At 42.4% G+C, this 19,221-nt stretch overlaps 1 protein-coding gene across 1 annotated transcript in view; it reads right to left on the reverse strand.

Moving 5' to 3' along the window:
* Nucleotides 1–3,855: 3,855 nt before the first annotated feature.
* Vmp1 (vacuole membrane protein 1) overlaps nt 3,856–19,221 on the reverse strand; it is an 88,669-nt gene continuing 73,303 nt past the window's right edge. Inside the window, exons 11-12 of the mRNA XM_040749417.1 lie at nt 5,548–5,650; nt 3,856–4,647 (exon numbers count right to left, since the gene is read on the reverse strand). Coding sequence (XP_040605351.1) covers nt 4,504–4,647; nt 5,548–5,650 — 247 coding nt within the window. The 3' untranslated portion in view covers nt 3,856–4,503. The remainder of the gene's footprint in view (nt 4,648–5,547; nt 5,651–19,221) is intronic.

Here is a 19,221-nt window from a genome sequence, read left to right on the forward strand (position 1 = left end):
TGTGTGTGTGTGTGTGCTCAGCAGTGGGGTGTGTGTGTGTGTGTGTGCTCAGCAGTGGGGTGTGTGTGCTCAGCAGTGGGGTGTGTGTGCTCAGCAGTGTGGGGTGTGTGTGCTCAGCAGTGGGGTGTGTGTGCTCAGCAGTGGGGTGTGTGTGTGCTCAGCAGTGGGGGTGTGTGTGCTCAGCAGTGGGGGTGTGTGTGCTCAGCAGTGGGGTGTGTGTGCTCAGCAGTGGGGTGTGTGTGTGCTCAGCAGTGGGGTGTGTGTGTGCTCAGCAGTGGGGTGTGTGTGTGCTCAGCAGTGGGGTGTGTGTGTGTGTGTGCTCAGCAGTGGGGTGTGTGTGTGTGCTCAGCAGTGGGGTGTGTGTGCTCAGCAGTGGGGTGTGTGTGTGTGTGCTCAGCAGTGGGGTGTGTGTGTGTGTGCTCAGCAGTGGGGTGTGTGTGCTCAGCAGTGTGGGGTGTGTGCTCAGCAGTGGGGTGTGGGTGTGTGCTCAGCAGTGGGGTGTGTGTGCTCAGCAGTGGGGTGTGTGTGTGCTCAGCAGTGGGGTGTGTATGTGCTCAGCAGTGGGGTGTGTGTGTGCTCAGCAGTGGGGTGTGTGTGTGTGTGTGCTCAGCAGTGGGGTGTGTGTGCTCAGCAGTGTGGGGTGTGTGTGCTCAGCAGTGGGGTGTGTGTGCTCAGCAGTGGGGTGTGTGTGTGCTCAGCAGTGGGGGGGGTGTGTGCTCAGCAGTGGGGGGTGTGTGTGCTCAGCAGTGGGGTGTGTGTGCTCAGCAGTGTGGGGTGTGTGCTCAGCAGTGGGGTGTGTGTGTGCTCAGCAGTGTGGGGTGTGTGTGCTCAGCAGTGGGGTGTGTGTGCTCAGCAGTGGGGTGTGTGTGTGTGCTCAGCAGTGGGGTGTGTGTGTGCTCAGCAGTGGGGTGTGTGTGCTCAGCAGTGGGGTGTGTGCTCAGCAGTGGGGTGTGTGTGTGCTCAGCAGTGTGGGGTGTGTGTGCTCAGCAGTGTGGGGTGTGTGTGCTCAGCAGTGGGGTGTGTGTGCTCAGCAGTGGGGTGTGTGTGTGTGTGCTCAGCAGTGGGGTGTGTGTGTGTGTGCTCAGCAGTGGGGTGTGTGTGTGTGTGTGCTCAGCAGTGGGGTGTGTGTGTGCTCAGCAGTGTGGGGTGTGTGTGCTCAGCAGTGGGGTGTGTGTGTGTGCTCAGCAGTGGGGGGGGTGTGCTCAGCAAAGCTAGAAGCCTCGGTTTTAACTCAGAAAACCTGCAAACAGGTTTCTAGTGGACTGACTACATTATGACATTTCTGCATATATATAAGATAATCTTTGATGATTTAAAGACTGAAGACGAGGCCTGGAAGGATGGCTCAGCAGTTAAGAGCATACACTGCCCATGTAGAGGCCCAGGGCTCAGCTCCTAACACCCCCACTGAATGGGTCAGTCTTCTGTAATTCCAGGTCCAGGGCATGCCATGCCTGCTCTCTTCTGATACTGTAACACATGTGTATAGACACATGTAATTAAAAATAGTAAAATCTTATTTATTTTTAAATACCTTAACTCTATTTTATGTGCATTGGTGTAAGGATACCACATCCCCTGAACTGGAGTTACAGGCAGGTGTGCCAGAACTCAGGTCCTCTGGAAGAGCAGCCACTGCTCTAGCCCCCTGTAAAATCTTATTGAGAGGTTGAGGAAAGAGGGATGACTGAGTTTGAGGGTAGCCTGGATAGGATAGTCAGGACTACACAGAGGAACCCTGTCTTCAAAACAGACAGACAAGCAAAAGAATAAAACAAAACTGGGTGTTACAGGGACATTTACTGCAGGCAACTTGTTTAGCTTAATGCAGTACTTGTATTTGGTGGGGACAGTTGGATGACTAGTGAACAGGGTTCTCTTACTGCCTCTTAGGCTGCACACCGCAGAGCATGTTGGGGACACAGGCTGAGACTGGGAACACTCACTACAGATGTACTTCCACATCTAGCATACATTAGAATGCCATTTGCAGTGGTTCTCAACCTTCCTAATGCTACAACCTTTAATACAGTTCCTCATGTTGTGGTCAGCCCCAGCCACAAAATTATTTTTTGTTTTTATTTCATAACTGTAATTTTGCTTCTGTTATGAATTATAATGTAAATATTTTTGGAGATAAAGGTTTGTCAAAGGGGTTATGACCCACAGGTTGACAGCCACTGGACTAGGTGCCCACTATCCAAATAAATGAAAACATCTTCGGAGCTCCACAATCCTGATAATGCATACATGCAGATTCCAGAAAGCCATGGAAGCCAGGCCTTCTCACGGCAGAGCTTGAGGGTACAAACTGCTGGGGGGTCATTTAGCTGGGATGTGGTAAGGAACAAAATGAGACTTATGTAAAGATGGAGTTGGAATGCCCAAGCTCTCTCAAGTTTCAGGAATATCAAATCATTGCACTTGCAAGTTTTCTGGGCTCCTACTGGCTGGAATTAAGCAGTGTCTTTGGAGGCATGTAGCTATCTATGTTAGTGGTTAATGGAACCAGACAACCACTGAACCGGAGGTTATCACATGGTTCCAGCTGGGGTCCAGGACAAATGAACAGGGTTCATTTGGGATTTGATTAGTCTCCTAGACATTTAGCTTAGGAAATAGTTTTTCTCTCTCTAATAACTACCATGGATCAAGTTTATAAATAAATCCCAGATTTAAAAAAGTATAATTCATACTTAAACCCGTCTTTTTTCAAGTAAACACAAAATAAAAGGTGAAGAAGGAGATGAAACAACAGGAACCTATCATGGGAATTCTGGTGTTAGCTAGCTAAGACTATATAAATTATATCGGTCTAAGCCTAACACTTGTGAGTCTAAGACTAGACTGGTCCACACAGTGGTACCTTATGTCAAACAAACAAACAAATAAATAAATAAATACATAATTCATCTGTTAATTTGGGCACTGTTTTTCAAGTATGGCCAGGTAACAAACTGTTAGTCCCTGAAAAGAAAAAAAGAAAAAAAAAAAAACGAAATAAAAATAAAAACCAACCAGCTAAAACCAAAACCAAAACAAAGTAACAACCTTTCCAAACTCCATGAGGCAAGGTAACTTTTAATTTTATTTATTTAGCTATGATTATCACTAGCCCAATCTCCTAGGAAGTCTCTTCTCGGTACTGCTGCAGTACCAGGCATAAAGGTTCAAGTGTCATCAGACGTAAGGACTGCAAAATATGATGCTGGGTTATGTCTGAATGAAAACATTTGATATGGATGGTCAGATGAAAGATACCAAAATGTCAGACAGCCCATCGACTGCTGTTGCCATGAGATTCAACAGTCAACATCAGTCTGATAAGCTACCCGACAAGGTGGTACAGCCATGCAGATGTCACGACGGTTGGCAAACAAGAGGCGCCCAGGCAGGGTTTAAAGCAAAGCTAGCGTCTCTGGCCTGCCGAGGCTTAACGCCAATTCTAGGAAAGAAAGCTGTTTATTTTCCTACCAAGCGAAACAAAATGAACAGGGTCAATCAGAAAAATGCCAAAGGAAAATCACATTAAGAATAAAACACAGAAACACACAAAGTAAACTTTCATCTGTTAAAGTCGGATACAAACAACTAAGACTAACATGGACATGAAAAAGTGTTTCTTGCCACCGTCCTTTGATTTATACATCACTACTTTTTTTATATAAAGCAAGAGATTCCCCCCATGCTAGGTGAACCTCTCTCTTCGGGTCCAGCATAACAAGATATCTTGGTGGTGGTTCTTTGAAGCAATAAATTACAGCTTATGTTGTAAGTATATTTGGCAAGGCTGCCACTTACTCGGTAGAACTGAAAAAGAAGAAAACTCATAGAACTAAAGAAAACAGACACAACTTCGGAATGATCAAAGATGTCTTTATAAAGTTTTCATGACTTCATTCTAAATATACAGAATAAAAAATGGTGTGCTCATTTGTGAGACACCAACCAGATTTTCCTTATACTGTCTCAAAATTTAAAGATCAATTTCCCCAGAGGGTGTGCAATGCATCATAAAATGGCCTTTTTGAGGGTGGGAAAGGAAGGCATATTAAATTGTTCCATGATAGACATGCAAGACTGCTATCCAATATATAATAACTTATATACATTTGATGACTTAGAAAAAAACAATCATTTGTGACAAGCCTAAAAAAGCCTGTCATAGTTAACATACTTTAGAATGTTTTGTGTGGCAGGGGTTCTCCAACTGTACCATGTAGGCCCTTTGAAAGTAACAGAAGGCCAATTTTTGTTGAGTCTGCAGCAGAATATCACATCCACCCTAACAAAATGCATGTGGATCGAATGGAGGGTGGAGACTTTACCTTAACACATAAAGGAAAAATATGCCAGTGTAAAATACGGTCTAAACTGCTTCAGGAAGAATGCTTTAAAAATCAAAACAGGATGGAAAAGGGGATCTTCCTTCCTGGTTAGAGCCCTCCCAGTGTAAGGCAGGACCCCTCCATGCTAACTTCTGCAGACAAAACCTTTCTCTGCTTATTTAGTCTTCTCTTCTGAGTTCAAGCGCTGCTGGATTCGTTTGGCATAACTTTGTGCCATGGAGTTAATGATAGACAGGATAAAGTAACACACCATTACAACAACCAGCTTCTCAAACATCCAGGACAACCAGTTTTCTCCCTGCAGGAAAGAAGGCAGAACAATTCAAGAAAAAGGCTTTCCTCTTCAACAAAGCATCAAGGGAAATGATGAGAAGGTGAGGCTTGCCTAGACAACCCAAACAATTAAGAAACCAGTCTCTAGGTAACCTGAAATTCACACTTAGCCACAGGAGTTCACTCGAATGCATAGTTGATGCTAGCTAGCTTAAATAGTTCAGGGAGGGATGGAAGTGGCCTGCTCTGTTAGACTAGGAATAGTGGTCTACTCTCTACAGCTGCCTTGCAGATCTTGTTGGGAAGGGGAAGAAAACTTAAGCTTTGTTTCAGTGTTGGAGCTGCTTTTAGAACATAAATGTGAGTCACAGTGACGGCAGCAAAGGGCTACATGAAGAGTCCAGAGCCAATGAAAAACAACTGCTTTCCCCCAGGCTTCTCACTCATCCATGCTGGTTTCTTATTCTCTGCCTCACAACTGCTGACAGAATGGTCAGGAGCTTAGTTTATTCAAGTTAGAAGTTCAGCTGTGGTAGGAGCCTTGCTTTATTTAAAACAGAAAAAAAAAAAAAAAGAAGAAGAAGAAAGCAAACGGTGGCTTTCCTACAGCAGCAATGAAAAAGGATATTCAAGTTCATATCACCCAACGATTGGTGATGGTATAAACGTTAACGTTTAATCTAGTCTGGAAGTGTATGTAATAACTCATTCAAGATCAAGACAACACTGCACACAACAGAAACGCTGTCTTCCATTACCCTATCCTTGTTTCTGAAAACATCCGACAGACACAAAGACAAATTCCCCAGTGGAGAACACACAGTGCCTCAACTTCTGCTAAGAGACTGGCAAACAACCCCACTCATTTCATCTAGAGATCTGAGAGAAGTGAATCTCATTTGAGGCTGAAACTGAGGGTGCTCACCTGCGGGGCGTCCACTTCGCTGTGGTGGTGGAGCTTCTGCCGCTGCGCCTCCAGGTACTCCTGAAAAGGCTTCTGCAGAGACGGACCTATGCCGGGGACAGCGCTGGAAGCAGGTGCCAAGGCGCAAGCAAAGACACATTTGGGAAGAGAAGCAAGAGAAACGTTAATCTACTCACCCTCAGACTGAAAGAAAAAGGCAGGACTGCATAAAAAGAACAAAACACAACAATCAGAGCTGAGCAACTCTGTGGAACTTAGTTAGTGGGTAAAAATTCCTCCTTCAAGCAACTCCTTAAAGTACAGCATCTCCACCATTAATATATCTGGGAGAAACTGGGAATGTGAACCCAGAGCCACTGCTATCACAGGAGAGAGGCCGGCACAGCTGACACTGCACACTGGTGTGGCACAAAGAATAAAATGAATGGCTTCTGAGAAGTCCACATTTATCACCACTAGTTCCTGTAAGAACTGGTTTAAACCGATTAATAAGGAAATGACTTATGCTTGTGTCATCTCTAGTTAAAAAAGAAACTGCCCTCCCTCTCTCTGACTGTCCCATCTTCTCAGGGGGGTTGGGGGGTGGGTGGGAGGTGCTTTCTCAATCTAAGTCCTTATTAGGACAATCCCTGCGTCATCCTTATCCAAAAAGAATGCATTAGCACATTCGGAAGGCACCTCCCCCTCCCAGAAGTCAGTGATTAACAAAGGAACAAAGAAGGAACTCCGGACCTTGAATCATTTCATGGCTTATGATGGATGTTTGCACAGAAACTCCTGAACATTACTAAACAGCCTGTTCCATGATGTCTGGATAGGGCTCTCTGATAAGGCTCAGGACCAAGCAAGCCACCCGTTTTGTGGAGCCAGGGTTGTAAAACCGGTCTGGCCACTGAAGCTACCAGGCTCCCAGGTTTCTTTTTCCATTTAGTAGCCAATAGGCTTTTTAAAATGGTACTGTGGGGCAGCTTTGAAAAGTAAACATCCTTATTTCCTGTACCCTTTCTTTTCTCATCTGTCTTATTTGCTAATAGGCAAGCAAGCCTATACTTTTCCTGGGGCCAGCGAACGTATGGAAGGTGCATGTGTGCAGTGCCCAGAGCTACTGCAAAGCGTGCCAACTCCAGTGAACTTTTTTTTTCTGAAACAATCAAGTTGCTGCTTACAAAAGCAAAAGAATTAAAGAAAACTCTTCTGCTGGCCATTCCTTTCTTTCATCCTCTTACCTATCAATTAATGAACATTTACAGGAGTCCTTGCTTTGCACCCATGTTACAGAAAAGAGAAAAACAAAACACCTCAAAACAAAGTGCAAGCCGGGCAATGGTGGCGCACACCTTTAATCGAAGCACTCGGGAGGCAGAGGCAGGCGGATCTCTGTGAGTTCGAGGCCAGCTTGGTCTACAAAGTGAGTTCCAGGACAGCCTCCAAAGCCACAGAGAAACCCTGTCTCGAAAAACAAAACAAACAAACAAAAAAACCAACAACAAAAACAAAACAAAAAAACAAAGTGCACCTGGGTAAGGAGTTTTCGCACTCATGTAGTCCCAGAGGCAGGTGGATCTGTGAGTTCCAGGCTGCCTTGTGTAAAAAAAAAAAAAGAAAGAAAGAAAGAAAAGAGAAAAAACCAGGGGGAGAAAAAAGAAAAGAAGGCTGGAAGAACGTTACAGTACTGTTTGGCATAGAAGATACATGCTAAAAGAACGGAAGGAGAAAGGAGAGATGACAGAGGGATGGTGACCTGTAGGTGCCACTTAAAGATTAAGGCCTGAACAGACACCAGCTGCCACAGTAACATCAAACAGAAGGACAGCACGGTCACAGTCCCTGTCTCCAGGCAGGGACTCTTTTTTTCTGGGACCTTTCATTTTATCTGAGACAAGTCCCACCATGACCCCCAAGACTGGGGACTATAATGTGTTCAAAGTGCTGGACTGTAGGTGTGAGCCACATCGCAGTCATTTCTAAGTGGTCTTATGACAGTGGCATAGATCACAGCTGTGTTACTACTGTTCATCAGTAATGATTCTAACTACAAAAGAACAAGAGCAGGACAGACTTTTTTAAAGAAGCATTTCCTTAGTAGTTCAAGTAACCTTTCCTTATACAGTACAAGCAGGAATGAAAATAGTCCCTCCATTTACACTAGAAATAATCTAAATATCAAACAATTCCAGCAAAATATGTAGACAGATACACTAGCTTTGCATGAAGCAGGCGCACAAGAACTATGAAAACCTCTTTCTTCATAGGTCAGTTCACTCAGCCTTAACACCAGCACCCAAACCACCAAGGGCCGAAAGAATTAACATAGTAAGAAGATAGGATTTTAAATTTTTTCTGGCAGGCAGTAAGGAAGGGCCTGGCAGCAATCATTCCAGAATCCCCTCAGAACAATTTAAAGAGACCAACATTTGCCATTCACTCTGAGCCTCTAAGGTCAGCTGATCTGCAGATTTTATAGGGAGTTATTTTGGTACTAAAGGTAAGATAAGTTTATGGAGGTGCTCAGTATGGTATGCTCTGGAGAGCAGTGGTGGTGTGGGGTGATCCGCCCTACAATTCCCACTGAAGACGAGGAAAGAGGTGAGGACAGATAATGAAAGTTTTTAATTTTTGTCTGGCAGTGGTGGCACAATGCCTTTAATCCTAGCACTTGGGAGGCAGAGGCAGGTGGATATCTGAGTTTGAGGCCAGCCTGGTCTATAGAGCTAGTTCCAGGACAGCCAAGGCTGTTACCCAGAGAAAAACCCTGTCTCAAAAAAACAAATAACAAAAAACAAAAGTTAAAAAATTTTTATATAAAAATATTTTAGATACTATAATTAAACTAATAAGAGCAAATAAGTGATCTGAATAAATCTAAATCATGACACTTTGAAATCTAGGTACAGTTTTAAAGCCAATTATTTGTTGTAGCCTATTAACAGCTACCTCTCTTTGGAGACAGCCTCTTCAGTATTTCAGGCTGGTCTTGAACGGAATAGGTGCTCTAAGATCCTGCCTCCACCTTCCAGGTGCAGGGACTACAAGCTGTGTTACTACTCCTGCCTCTTTGTTACTTTTTTTTTTTTTTTGGTTTCTCTGTATTATTTTGGAGGCTATCGGTCCAGCTCGGCCTCGAACTCACAGAGATCCGCCTGCCTCTGCCTCCCGAGTGCTGGGATTACTTTTTTTTTTTTTAAAGACAGGGTCTTACTAAGTATCCCAGCCTGGCTCATATTTACTACCCTCTTACCTTCCTAATTTCTGAGTGATGGTACCATAGATAGTACCACCATGTCTGACACAGAGCATTCTTAAAAAACACTTGATTATACTTTTACTTATCCATTGTGTGTGTGTGTGTCCATGTGTATGTAGGTCTGAGGATAACTGTTGTTTAGATTTATTTATTGTAAATGAGTGTTTTACCTGCATGCATATGTCATCTTGTGTGTGAGGTGACCAAGGAGAGCAGAAGAGGGTGTTGGATCCCCTGGAACTGGTGATACAGATGGTCACCATGTAGCATGCCCAACAGGGCTCCTAAGCACTGAGCAATCTCACCAGTCCTTTCTCCCTTCTTTGTGAGGCAAGGCTTCACTAATGTCCTGAGAACCCTGCCTGCTGCTTTCTGAGTGCTGAAATTATCCAGGTATGCACCTAGACATGCCAAGAACTCACGATCCTCCTGCCTCTGCCTCCCGAGTGGTACCTGCACCACCACACCCAGTTTATTCAGGACTGGGATTGAATTCATAGCTTTATGCTGCTAGAACAACACCCTACCAACTGAGCTACATCTTCAGCCACAGCTGTCACTCTTAACACACATTTAAGATAAACTATAACAGCTCATAAATTCATTCCTCAAGTAATGTGTGAGCAGGAGACCAGAAGCAAGAGTCTGTTCTGACACACTAGGAATAGTGTTCTTGCAGCATGCATGCCTATATGAGTGTGTGTGATCTTACATTATAGTTCAATGTCAATTTACAGTTGTCATGATGAAAGCCCTCTTGTGCACACAGCTAACAACTCTTATGTCAATTCTCAGGGGTGGGTGAAGTCCTCCACATGCCATTACGTACTGAGTAAGTTCAAAGAACTAGTTTTGTGATATAGAAAGAACAAATACAATTAGAACTATGTTTTAGTACTTTAGTACTTAACTATTTTGTAGTGCTAGTTGTTAGATTAAAATGTGCTTAAATTAGCTTCATAAATAGTTATTTGTTCTCATAAGAAATCATTAAAAGGAGGGTAGTGTCATTTACTTTTTTTTAAACAACAGGGAGAAAATATTCTGTGATGACTTGGGAGACAGAGACAGAGGGGTCTCTGAGTTGGAGGCCAGCCTGGTCTACAACGAGTTCCAGGGCAGTGAGGACTGCACAGAGAAAATACTGTCCTGAAAATAAATACCCTTCCCAAACAAATAATTCTTTTTTTTTTTTTGGTGGATGGTAGGTAGTAGTTCATATTTTGTTTCTTGCTACTGACTTTTAGAACAGAGAGTAGAAAAAAAACAAAACAAAACTAAGCAACAAAAGACAATCATAAACTCTTAAAGAAAATCCCCAAGAAACTCTAAAGCTCAGAACTCAAACTTGACTTAATGTGTTTGACTGTTTCCCATGGTTTTGTACCTAAGTATATGTTAGTGCAGACAGAAGATAAACTTCTTGGCAAACAGTTAATTATTGTTTTAAAGAAAAGAAAGAAAAACAAAAACAAAACAAGAAAAAAAAAAAACCCCAGCTGTATGTAGTGGTTCACACCTATAATTGCAATACCTAAGAGATGAAGCAAGAGAAACGTGGCAAGTTTGAGGTCACAATGGGGCACAGCCTGGACAACAGTAAGACCCTATCTTAAAACAGAACAAACAAAAATAAAATAAAATGCAACCAATTAAATCAATAAACAAATACCCTCAAAATAACATTTGAGAAAAATGTTATTTTGAGCCCTGATCAGTTTGTAAGTAAACTCTCTTATTTTTAAAATAGTTTTAGAACAGATTTAACTATGTTTGTAGAAATCATGTATCTAACAAGAATATGTGATCTGAACCTGGTATCTCCTCATAAAGGTTGGCATTATTTTCTGTTTTCAGATGTGCCAGGAGGGGGCCTGAGGAAGAAGGTGGGGTGATTAGTCCACAAGGCACATATTTTCCTTTGTTGCTTAATACAGACCCTATACCTGCCCAAGTAAACTAGAATCCATCAGTTATTATTATGATTCCTACTTCTCATGGGAATTCTTTCAAACTGTGTCTCAAGTTGGTTCATCACACATAAAACCACATCTAACTAACTTTGAGTTACTTCATCATGGAGACAAGAACCAAACTAGATCCTCCTATGCAATATTGAACTTTTCCTTATACTCACCATGATTCTGTTTGGACTTCCCTAGTCAGATGTTTTTGCTAATGTATTGTTACAACACTGGGACACTGTACTTAACAGGAACATAGGCTGAAAAATATACTGTTTTGCTGAAAATAGGAGAACATGCCTATAAACCTTGCACTAGGAAAACTGAGGCAGGAGGAATAGCAAGTTCTAGATCAGGCTGGAGTACACAGGGAAACCTTGTCTAAAAGACAAATAAGGCTATTAAGGCTGCTCATAAGGTAAGGTACTTCTCCACAAGCCTGAAAGCCCATGTCTGACCCAAGGAGGAAAGAAAAACAACTCTTATAAAATAAATGATCTTTTACACACACACACACACACACACACACACACACACACACACACACACACACGATAAGACATACATGAATCAAATTCAAACAACAATGCTGGGCATGGTGGCATATGCCTTTAATCTCAGCATTTGGGAGGCAGAGGCCAGCCTTCTATATATAGTGTGCTCCAAGTCAAACAGAGCTACAAAGTGAGTCTATCTCAACCTGTGCCCACCAAAAAAAAAAACCCCAAAATCAAACCAACAAAAATGTACTGTTTTACCAGCCGGGCGGTGGTGGTGGCACACACCTTTAATCCCAGCACTTGGGAGGCAGAGGCAGGTAGATCTCTGTGAGTTCAAGGCCAGCCTGGTCTTTTGAGTTCCAGGACAGCCTCCAGAACAATACAGAGAAACCCTGTCTCGAAAAAAAAAGTATTGTTTTGTTTGTTAATCAGTAGAAACTCCTCTGACTACTGCAGGGGCATGAATGAACTATAATTTAAATTTAACCCAAGCTTTGCTTCTTTCTTAACCACTCCTCCCAGGATCTCAGTACTAATAGGAACATGCATACTAACATGGGTCTGACATAAAGGAATTATGGGTATAAAGGTATTTTCACTTTTTAAAAAAAATTTTTCAAGACAGTGTTTCTCTGTGTAGCTTTGTTGATCAGGCTGGACTCAAACTCACAGAGATCTGCCTGTCTCTGCCTCCCCAGTGCACCACTGCCCAGCACCCTTTAACTCTGAGGCTAAGTATTTAGCACCCTCTGGTGATTATCAGACAGTAATCATCTCAAGGTATGAACATGGGGGTCACTGAAAACTCACAAATGGGTCTCAGGGACAGAACGTGGGCTGTCGCATTTGGCAGCAAGTGCTCTTACACTTTTAGCCATCTTGTTGGCATGTTTTATTTGTTTGAGACATGGTTGCATGGAGCCCAGGCTGGCCTGGAATTTGTTACATAGCTAAGAATGATCCTGAACTTCTGATCCTCCTGCCTATACATCACAAGTTCTAGGATTAATCAAATGTGCTGCATCTGCCTTCTAGAATCCATTTTAAGGCTTAGTTAGCAGATTAGTTAAATGCCCAGGAGGAGAGCAAACTATTTCTACAAAATCAATCTCCCCGCTTCTCTCCTCTACATAGCCTTGGCTATACTGCTGGAACTCACAGAGCGCTGGCATCACAGACCTGTGCCCATGAGTCCAGCCTTCTCTTATCTTTCTAATGACAGCTATGTATTTTAGGAATCTGGACAGCCAAACCTATTCTCTCTGTGCTTGGAGAGAAAACTTTTGTCTTAAGAATTTTCTGGATTCAATTAGCAAATTTCATTAGTAAATGAAATTTAACCTCTGGCTTCAGAGAATTCTTTCCTGCATTTTTTGTTTGTTTTTGAGACAGGGTCTCAAAATGCAATCCAGGTGGGCCTTGAACTCACATCCTCCTGCCTGGACCTCTCAAATGCTGAGGTTATGGGCTTGCACCCGGACTTTTCTGGAGAACTCTATCATTTAAGATACAGTTGGAATGCAGTCCAGAAGCATAGCATAGAGACTGATCGACCTTTTCTTTGGCAGGGGTGATGGGTGGTAGGCAAGATCTCCAAATGGAGGACTCAGTCTGCAGACCTCTGGGATCATAAGCATACACATTCTTGGCTAGAATGGTCGTCTTCCTGCTGAAGCCAGCAGTCTTCTCAAGAGAATGAACTGGGCATTTAAGGGAACAGTGGGATATACTTATGGAGATACAATACAAGCCCTTCCTAGTTTACTCCCATCATATGCAGACCTGTCTTCTATACAAAGAGGAGAAAATTCTCTTTCTTGGTAAGAGACTTGTAAATAATTCTGTTTTTAGAAATATGTACACTCTAGTCAAATGCTGTAGGATTAACACCCGCGCCGCCACCCCCCCTCCAACAGTGAGTGATCTAAACAGGCTTAACGGTTAGTATTTTAATGAGTTGTCATTTCCTGTCTGATAAAGATTCTCACAGTATTTAACCACCAGTTTCCCTAGGGACCAACCAATACTAGAGCTCTATTCATAGTGACTCAGAAACAACCTCAGACTCCTGGCCTGATTCAACACTGACAGATTACCCAACACCCTCCTTGCAAGGTGGACTCTTTAGAAAGGGTGGGGGAATTTATCAAGATGCTTTCTGAAGAAGCCAAAGGCCATATCCTAGGCCTGCATTAATATTTACAGCTGTCCTGCCCTTAGGGATTAAAGGGAAGAATCAGAAGATCCAACTGTTACTTAATAATGCAGGAGTAAGAGCATGGATGTACAGTAATCCAGTAAATCAGTACTGTTTGTCTTTCAAGACAGGGTTTCTCTGTGTAGCCCTGGCTGTCCTGGAACTCTGTAGACCAGGTTGGCCTTGAACTCACAGAGATCTGCCTCCTGAGTGACACGACTGCCCAGAGAAAAATAAGCATTTTTAACCTAGTAAAAATAAGATATAGTAATTCTGGGTACCTGAAAGTATTATTATCATTACCATTTAATTGAACATAGAATATAATTATGAAATTGATGACTTGTATATTTCATTTCCTTTTGGACCTGAATTGTGGTTTCTTTATACACTATGATTTTGTGAGAGTACCCCAACATAAAATAAGCCCAGAGTGAGAATTACATACTACCTGGAAAAATCTAGGGATTCTTATATGGGCTTGTTTGGATTCATAGTCTCTGGCACCTTCTAAAATTCACTGTGATTCAACCTCAGGGCTGGGGATTAAAACATCTTAAATTTCATTTGCATTTGTGCCCCTCTAAAATAATTAAAACTCTTTTGTATTCAACTTAGCTCACTGTGTACCCAGTGGTATTATTTATACACATGATACCTCTGCTTTCTTCCAGGCTTGGTGGAAGACAGACCACTCTGCTTCATCTAGAAACTTCAGGCGTATGGTTGCAACTGCTTCAGTGAATTTCTAGCACACACGATTTTCTAACTGCCCTTGCTTTTGAAAATTTAGGATTGTTTGCTGTAGGAACCCAAACATCACTGAGATCTCCCTATACTTAGCTGCCCCTCTCTGAGATGTGCTCTCACCGAAGAGCACTTTTCTTTAGAATGAAAAGCAGAGCATGGAGGGCAAAAGCAGACTTCTGTTAACAAATGAAGCAAGAGCTTAAAGGGTAGGCTGCTGAAATGGGGTGAAAACAACCCTCTGGCTCTATTCAAACAGCTGATTGAGACTGACTGACCCTCAACTGAAAAATTCCAACTTTCAGGATGGAGGGACAGAACACTGACTTCTCCAGTGCTGCCTAAGCACAGCAGAGAAGTACACCTTCATCCCAGTTTTCAAAGAACAGAGGCTAATTAATGCATCAGGTTGTGTTTATTGGAGACAGAGTAATATTCTGTAGCTCAGGCTGACCTTGAAATCATGGTAATCCTCCTGCTTCAGCTTCCTAAGTGCTAAGATTACAAGGGTGAACTAACAGGCAAGAATTCTATTTCCATTGATATTTTCTCTTTATGTTGCTCTGGATATCCTGGACTTGTTATGGAGACCACGCTGGCCTCAAACTCAGAGATCTACCTGCCTCTGCCTCCAGATTGTTGGAATTAAAGTACCATGCCTAGCTAGCTTTTATACTTTCATTGCTTCTTTTTTTTCTTTTTGCTTTTAATTTCTTCCTCTCTCCCTCAGGTGTACACCTCCATACTCAGTTGTAATTTATATTTTCTATTTCCTTAAAGTGTGAGTGTGCCGAAATGTATGCATGTATATGCAGGTGCCTAAGAAGGCCCATTAAGATAGTTACAAGCAGCTGTGCCTTGCCCAATAAGGGTGCTGGGAACGGAACTTGGGTCCACTAGAAAAGCAGCAAATGCTCTTAATCGCTGAGCCATCTCTCCTGCCTTGTAATTTGTATTTTCTCTCTAGTTTTTCTTTTTTGCTAGTATTTCCCTCATCCAAAACCACATAGTGGTTCCTTCTATTAATGGAAGAATAGGTTTCTATATCTAAGAGGTATTTATAGGGTAATTAAAACGTGTCAGGAATGCCTTTAGCTTGCCTTCCCATTTACTCTGTAAACCCTACATCATCTAACATAATGGATTTTAGCTTTACTGTTCCACTGAAATGCTGACACCTGCTTCTCCTTAACAGTCTGTTGCACCCCAGTATCTATGACAGAAATGCTGGAGGGTTTCTATAGGCCACCAGACGTGAGAAGTGACCGGAGAGGGAGGTGGCTTTAAAAGCAGTGTGTAGAACTGGGATCCCCAAGCTGGGCCTAAGCTCTATTTATCCTTTCCCAGATCACAGGCATAAATGCCCACGGTTCAGACTTCTATAACCTTTTAAGAAAATAATTTCATAATTATCAATGTCAAAGACAATCAGAGACATGAACTAGTTCCTACTTTATATGGAAAAGATAGCCAGGCAAGGTAGCCCATGCCTTTAATCCCAGGCAGAACTTAAATTCCAGGCCAGCCCAGGCCACACAGTGAGACCCTTTCTCAACAACAAGACATTAAACTACAACAACAAATCCAAACAGAAACAACAAAAAGAAAGGGTTGGGTTTTCCTCCCATGGTCTAGTCTGACATAGCTTATTCTAACTACTTTCCATAGAGGGAGAAACAAGAAACAACATTCCGATTTCAGCACTTAATTACTAACCAGTTCAAGTGATCTCGTTTGCCACAGGCAAGCCTGACTCTGAGGTCAAACACCAAGTTAACTCAAAAATAGGAGACAGCAGAGAAGAGCATGGAACATTCTGTATCTGGTAAAAAGTCCCTGTTCCAGCCAACCCCATCCCCCAGACCTCGAGTTCAATGACTGAGTTATGGAAAGTTCTCTTGTGTGGTAAAACTGGGGACTTTGTCTTCCAATGAGACCCTGGCAGGCTGACAGCAAGCCAATGTTCTACATATGGCCTGTTGCAAGTCATAGGCTTAATGTTATTTTCTGGGAATTCTTAGCCTCCATTTGGTGAGAATTCTGGAACATGTCATTTTCTAATTACAATTTTTATCATTTGGTTCTGCACTTTTAGAAATATGTTCAGGTCTCACAATGGAGAAAGTCTATAATTAAATAAAAATCAGTTTTATGTCATCATAATATTAATCAGGCCACAAGAAATATAATAACGCTTTTCAAGCTCTCAAGTCCCCTGGTGCTTTGACTCTTTCCAACTGCCTTACTTCCAAGAGTGGGAAACAACAGACAAGGACATCTCTCAAACAACAGAGTGGGGAACAACAGACAAAGACAGCTCTAAAACAAGAGTGCTGTCTCTATCCACCTGCTAAACAAACATTAAATTGGAAAGCTGTAATTTATATCCTAATCTCTCAGAATATGTAAGTGATCCAGTAATCTGATTATTTACATGTTTGATTTAGAAATGAATAATAAGGACTCTTTCCCTTAAACCTAGTAATCCTGGAAAACTACTTTCTAGAATTGTCCTAGAAATAAATCTGTTAATTACAATTGGAAGATAGGCACTATTTACATTAGGGTATCATATTTAGCAAGGTTACTCCATACTTACATTAAGAATAGCAGTCCAGTCTGGCAGTGGTGGCGCACGCCTTTAATCCCAGTACTCGGGAGGCAGAGGCAGGTGGATCTCTGAGTTGGAGGCCAGCCTGGTCTATAGAGAAACTCTGTCTTAAAAAACAAACAAATAAAACTGTGTGTGTGTGTGTGTGTGTGTGTGTGTGTGTGTGTGTGTGCGCGTGTGTGCGTGCACACAGTTTGTCTGGTGTTAGCTATATAGCTAAGAATGATCTTGAGCACTTTGCTCCTCTCCTCTCCTCTCCCCTCCCATTCTCCCTCTCCAAGCTCTCAATTATGCATCATGCCTGGCCTCGAACTCACAATGTACCAGGTTGTCCTTGAATGCACAGAGATCCACCTGTGACTGTTTCCTGATCACTGGGATTAAAGGAGTATATCACCACACCTGGCTGAAATTATTACAGTCAGCCCTATTTTTACTTATGTATATGTGTGTGTATCTTTGTGAGTAAATTCCACATGTGTTTGGGCACCAATGGAGGCAGACAAGAGTGTTAGAATCCTTGGAGCTGGAGTTACAGGTGGTTGTAAGCCATCCAGGCTATGTGCTGGAAACCCAACTTGATGGATCCTCTGGAAAAGCAGCCAATATTCTTAACTATTGAGCCTCCTCTCCAGCCCCTATGGACTGCTATTCTTTTGTTGTTGGTGGTCATGGTGGTGGTGGTGGTGTCTTGGAATTAGCTCTGTAGAGCAGGCTGGCCTCAAATTCACAAACATCCCCCTGCCTCTGTCTCCTGAGCGTTGAGACTAAAGGTACCACCACCACCTGGCAACACTTGAACACTTATTTTAAAACATTTCCTATTTCAGCCAGGCATGCAGTATAGGCCTTTAATCCTGGCAGAGGCAGAGGCAGGCTGATCTCTGTGAATTTGAGGATGCCTAGTGCTATGTAGAAACCCTGTCTCAAAAAAGAAAGCAAAACAAAAACAATTTCCTATTCCAAAATTTAGGAAAACAAATCTTGTCATTATTGATGAGAGATTGTGATTATAATTTTATTACTAACAAAATACTAAAAAGCTATCTTTTGGCATCTGATAATGAAGCCAAATCTAATTAACTTACATTATTTAAAGATATTTAAAGATATTTACTTGACTACTGAGCCATCAATCCTGCCCCATACTTATATGATTTAATAGTTAATCTAGAAGCTGTGAAAATTATTGCAGCTAGTTCTGGGAAAAAGATAAAGATATCATGGAATTCTGTCATGTCTGAAAATAATTTTGAAAACACTACTACGTATCTGTATTAGATGAAAATCATCTTTTTTTTCTTAAAGATAGTCTCTTGTAGCCAGTCTGGCCTCACTCTCTGTGTAACTGAAGATGACCTTGAATTTCACCCCTCCTTTGTGCTGGGATAGAAGGCATGTGATACCACACCTGTTTCATGTAGTGTTGGGGACTAAATCCAGGGCTTTGTGTGAGCTAGTCAAACACTTAAACTACACTCCCAGGCTTTCTATTTTTCAGAGAAAAAGAATCTTTTATTGTTTTTGTTTTATTTTTATTAATATTATTGTTATTTTGTTTTTTTTCAGAACAGGTTTTCTCTGTGTAGCCTTGGCTGTCCTGGAACTCACTCTGTAGACCAGGCTGGCCCCAAACTCAAAGATATGACCTGGCCCTGCCTCTTGAGTGCTGGGATTAAAGGTGTTCACCACCACTGCCTGACTTATGTATAATTTTGATGATGTGTATGTGTATGTGTCTGCATGTAGGTATGTGCACTAGTAAAGATGTCCTTGGACGCCAGAGAACTGGGATCCCTTGGAGCTGGAGTTGCAGGTGGTTGTGAGCCACCAATGTGGGTGCTGGAAACCAAACCTGGGTTCTCTAGAAGTGCTTTAAGCAGAGCCATCTGTCCAGCGCCTCACTGGGATTCTTTGAGGGACCATGCTAGTGCAGTTTAAAAGAAAGGAATTGGGGGCTTTGAAAAACAGAATATACTACACTTTAACTAGGGTGTCCAAATAGTAAAGGTGCTTCAACTCTTATAAACTGTAGAGAAATGGCAGAACTTTTTAGAAATTCCAAAATGGGAGGAAACAAATAGAAGAATATGGGCCATGCAAATGACCTAATGACTTCTCTACTAGGATAGTACGTGCCCAATTCCTGAGTATCTGCAGTCAAGGGATCAGGTGCTCAAGCCAGTGAAGAGTTAACACATGTTCTCGGGTATTAGGAAGCTTATAGATGCTGACATGGGGCACATGCCTTTCATCGAGACAGGTGGATCTCTGTGGGTTGGTACAAAACAGATGATAATCAGGGTTAGAGAAGTAGCTGAGTTGGTAGAGGGCTTGCCTAGCACACATAGTTTCAGATTTGATCCTCAGAGCCACATGAACTGAGCCTTGTGGGGAACATCTATAATGCC

This window comes from Mesocricetus auratus, unplaced genomic scaffold (assembly GCF_017639785.1).
Source record: "Mesocricetus auratus isolate SY011 unplaced genomic scaffold, BCM_Maur_2.0 Super-Scaffold_100007, whole genome shotgun sequence".
Taxonomy (NCBI): domain Eukaryota; kingdom Metazoa; phylum Chordata; class Mammalia; order Rodentia; family Cricetidae; genus Mesocricetus; species Mesocricetus auratus.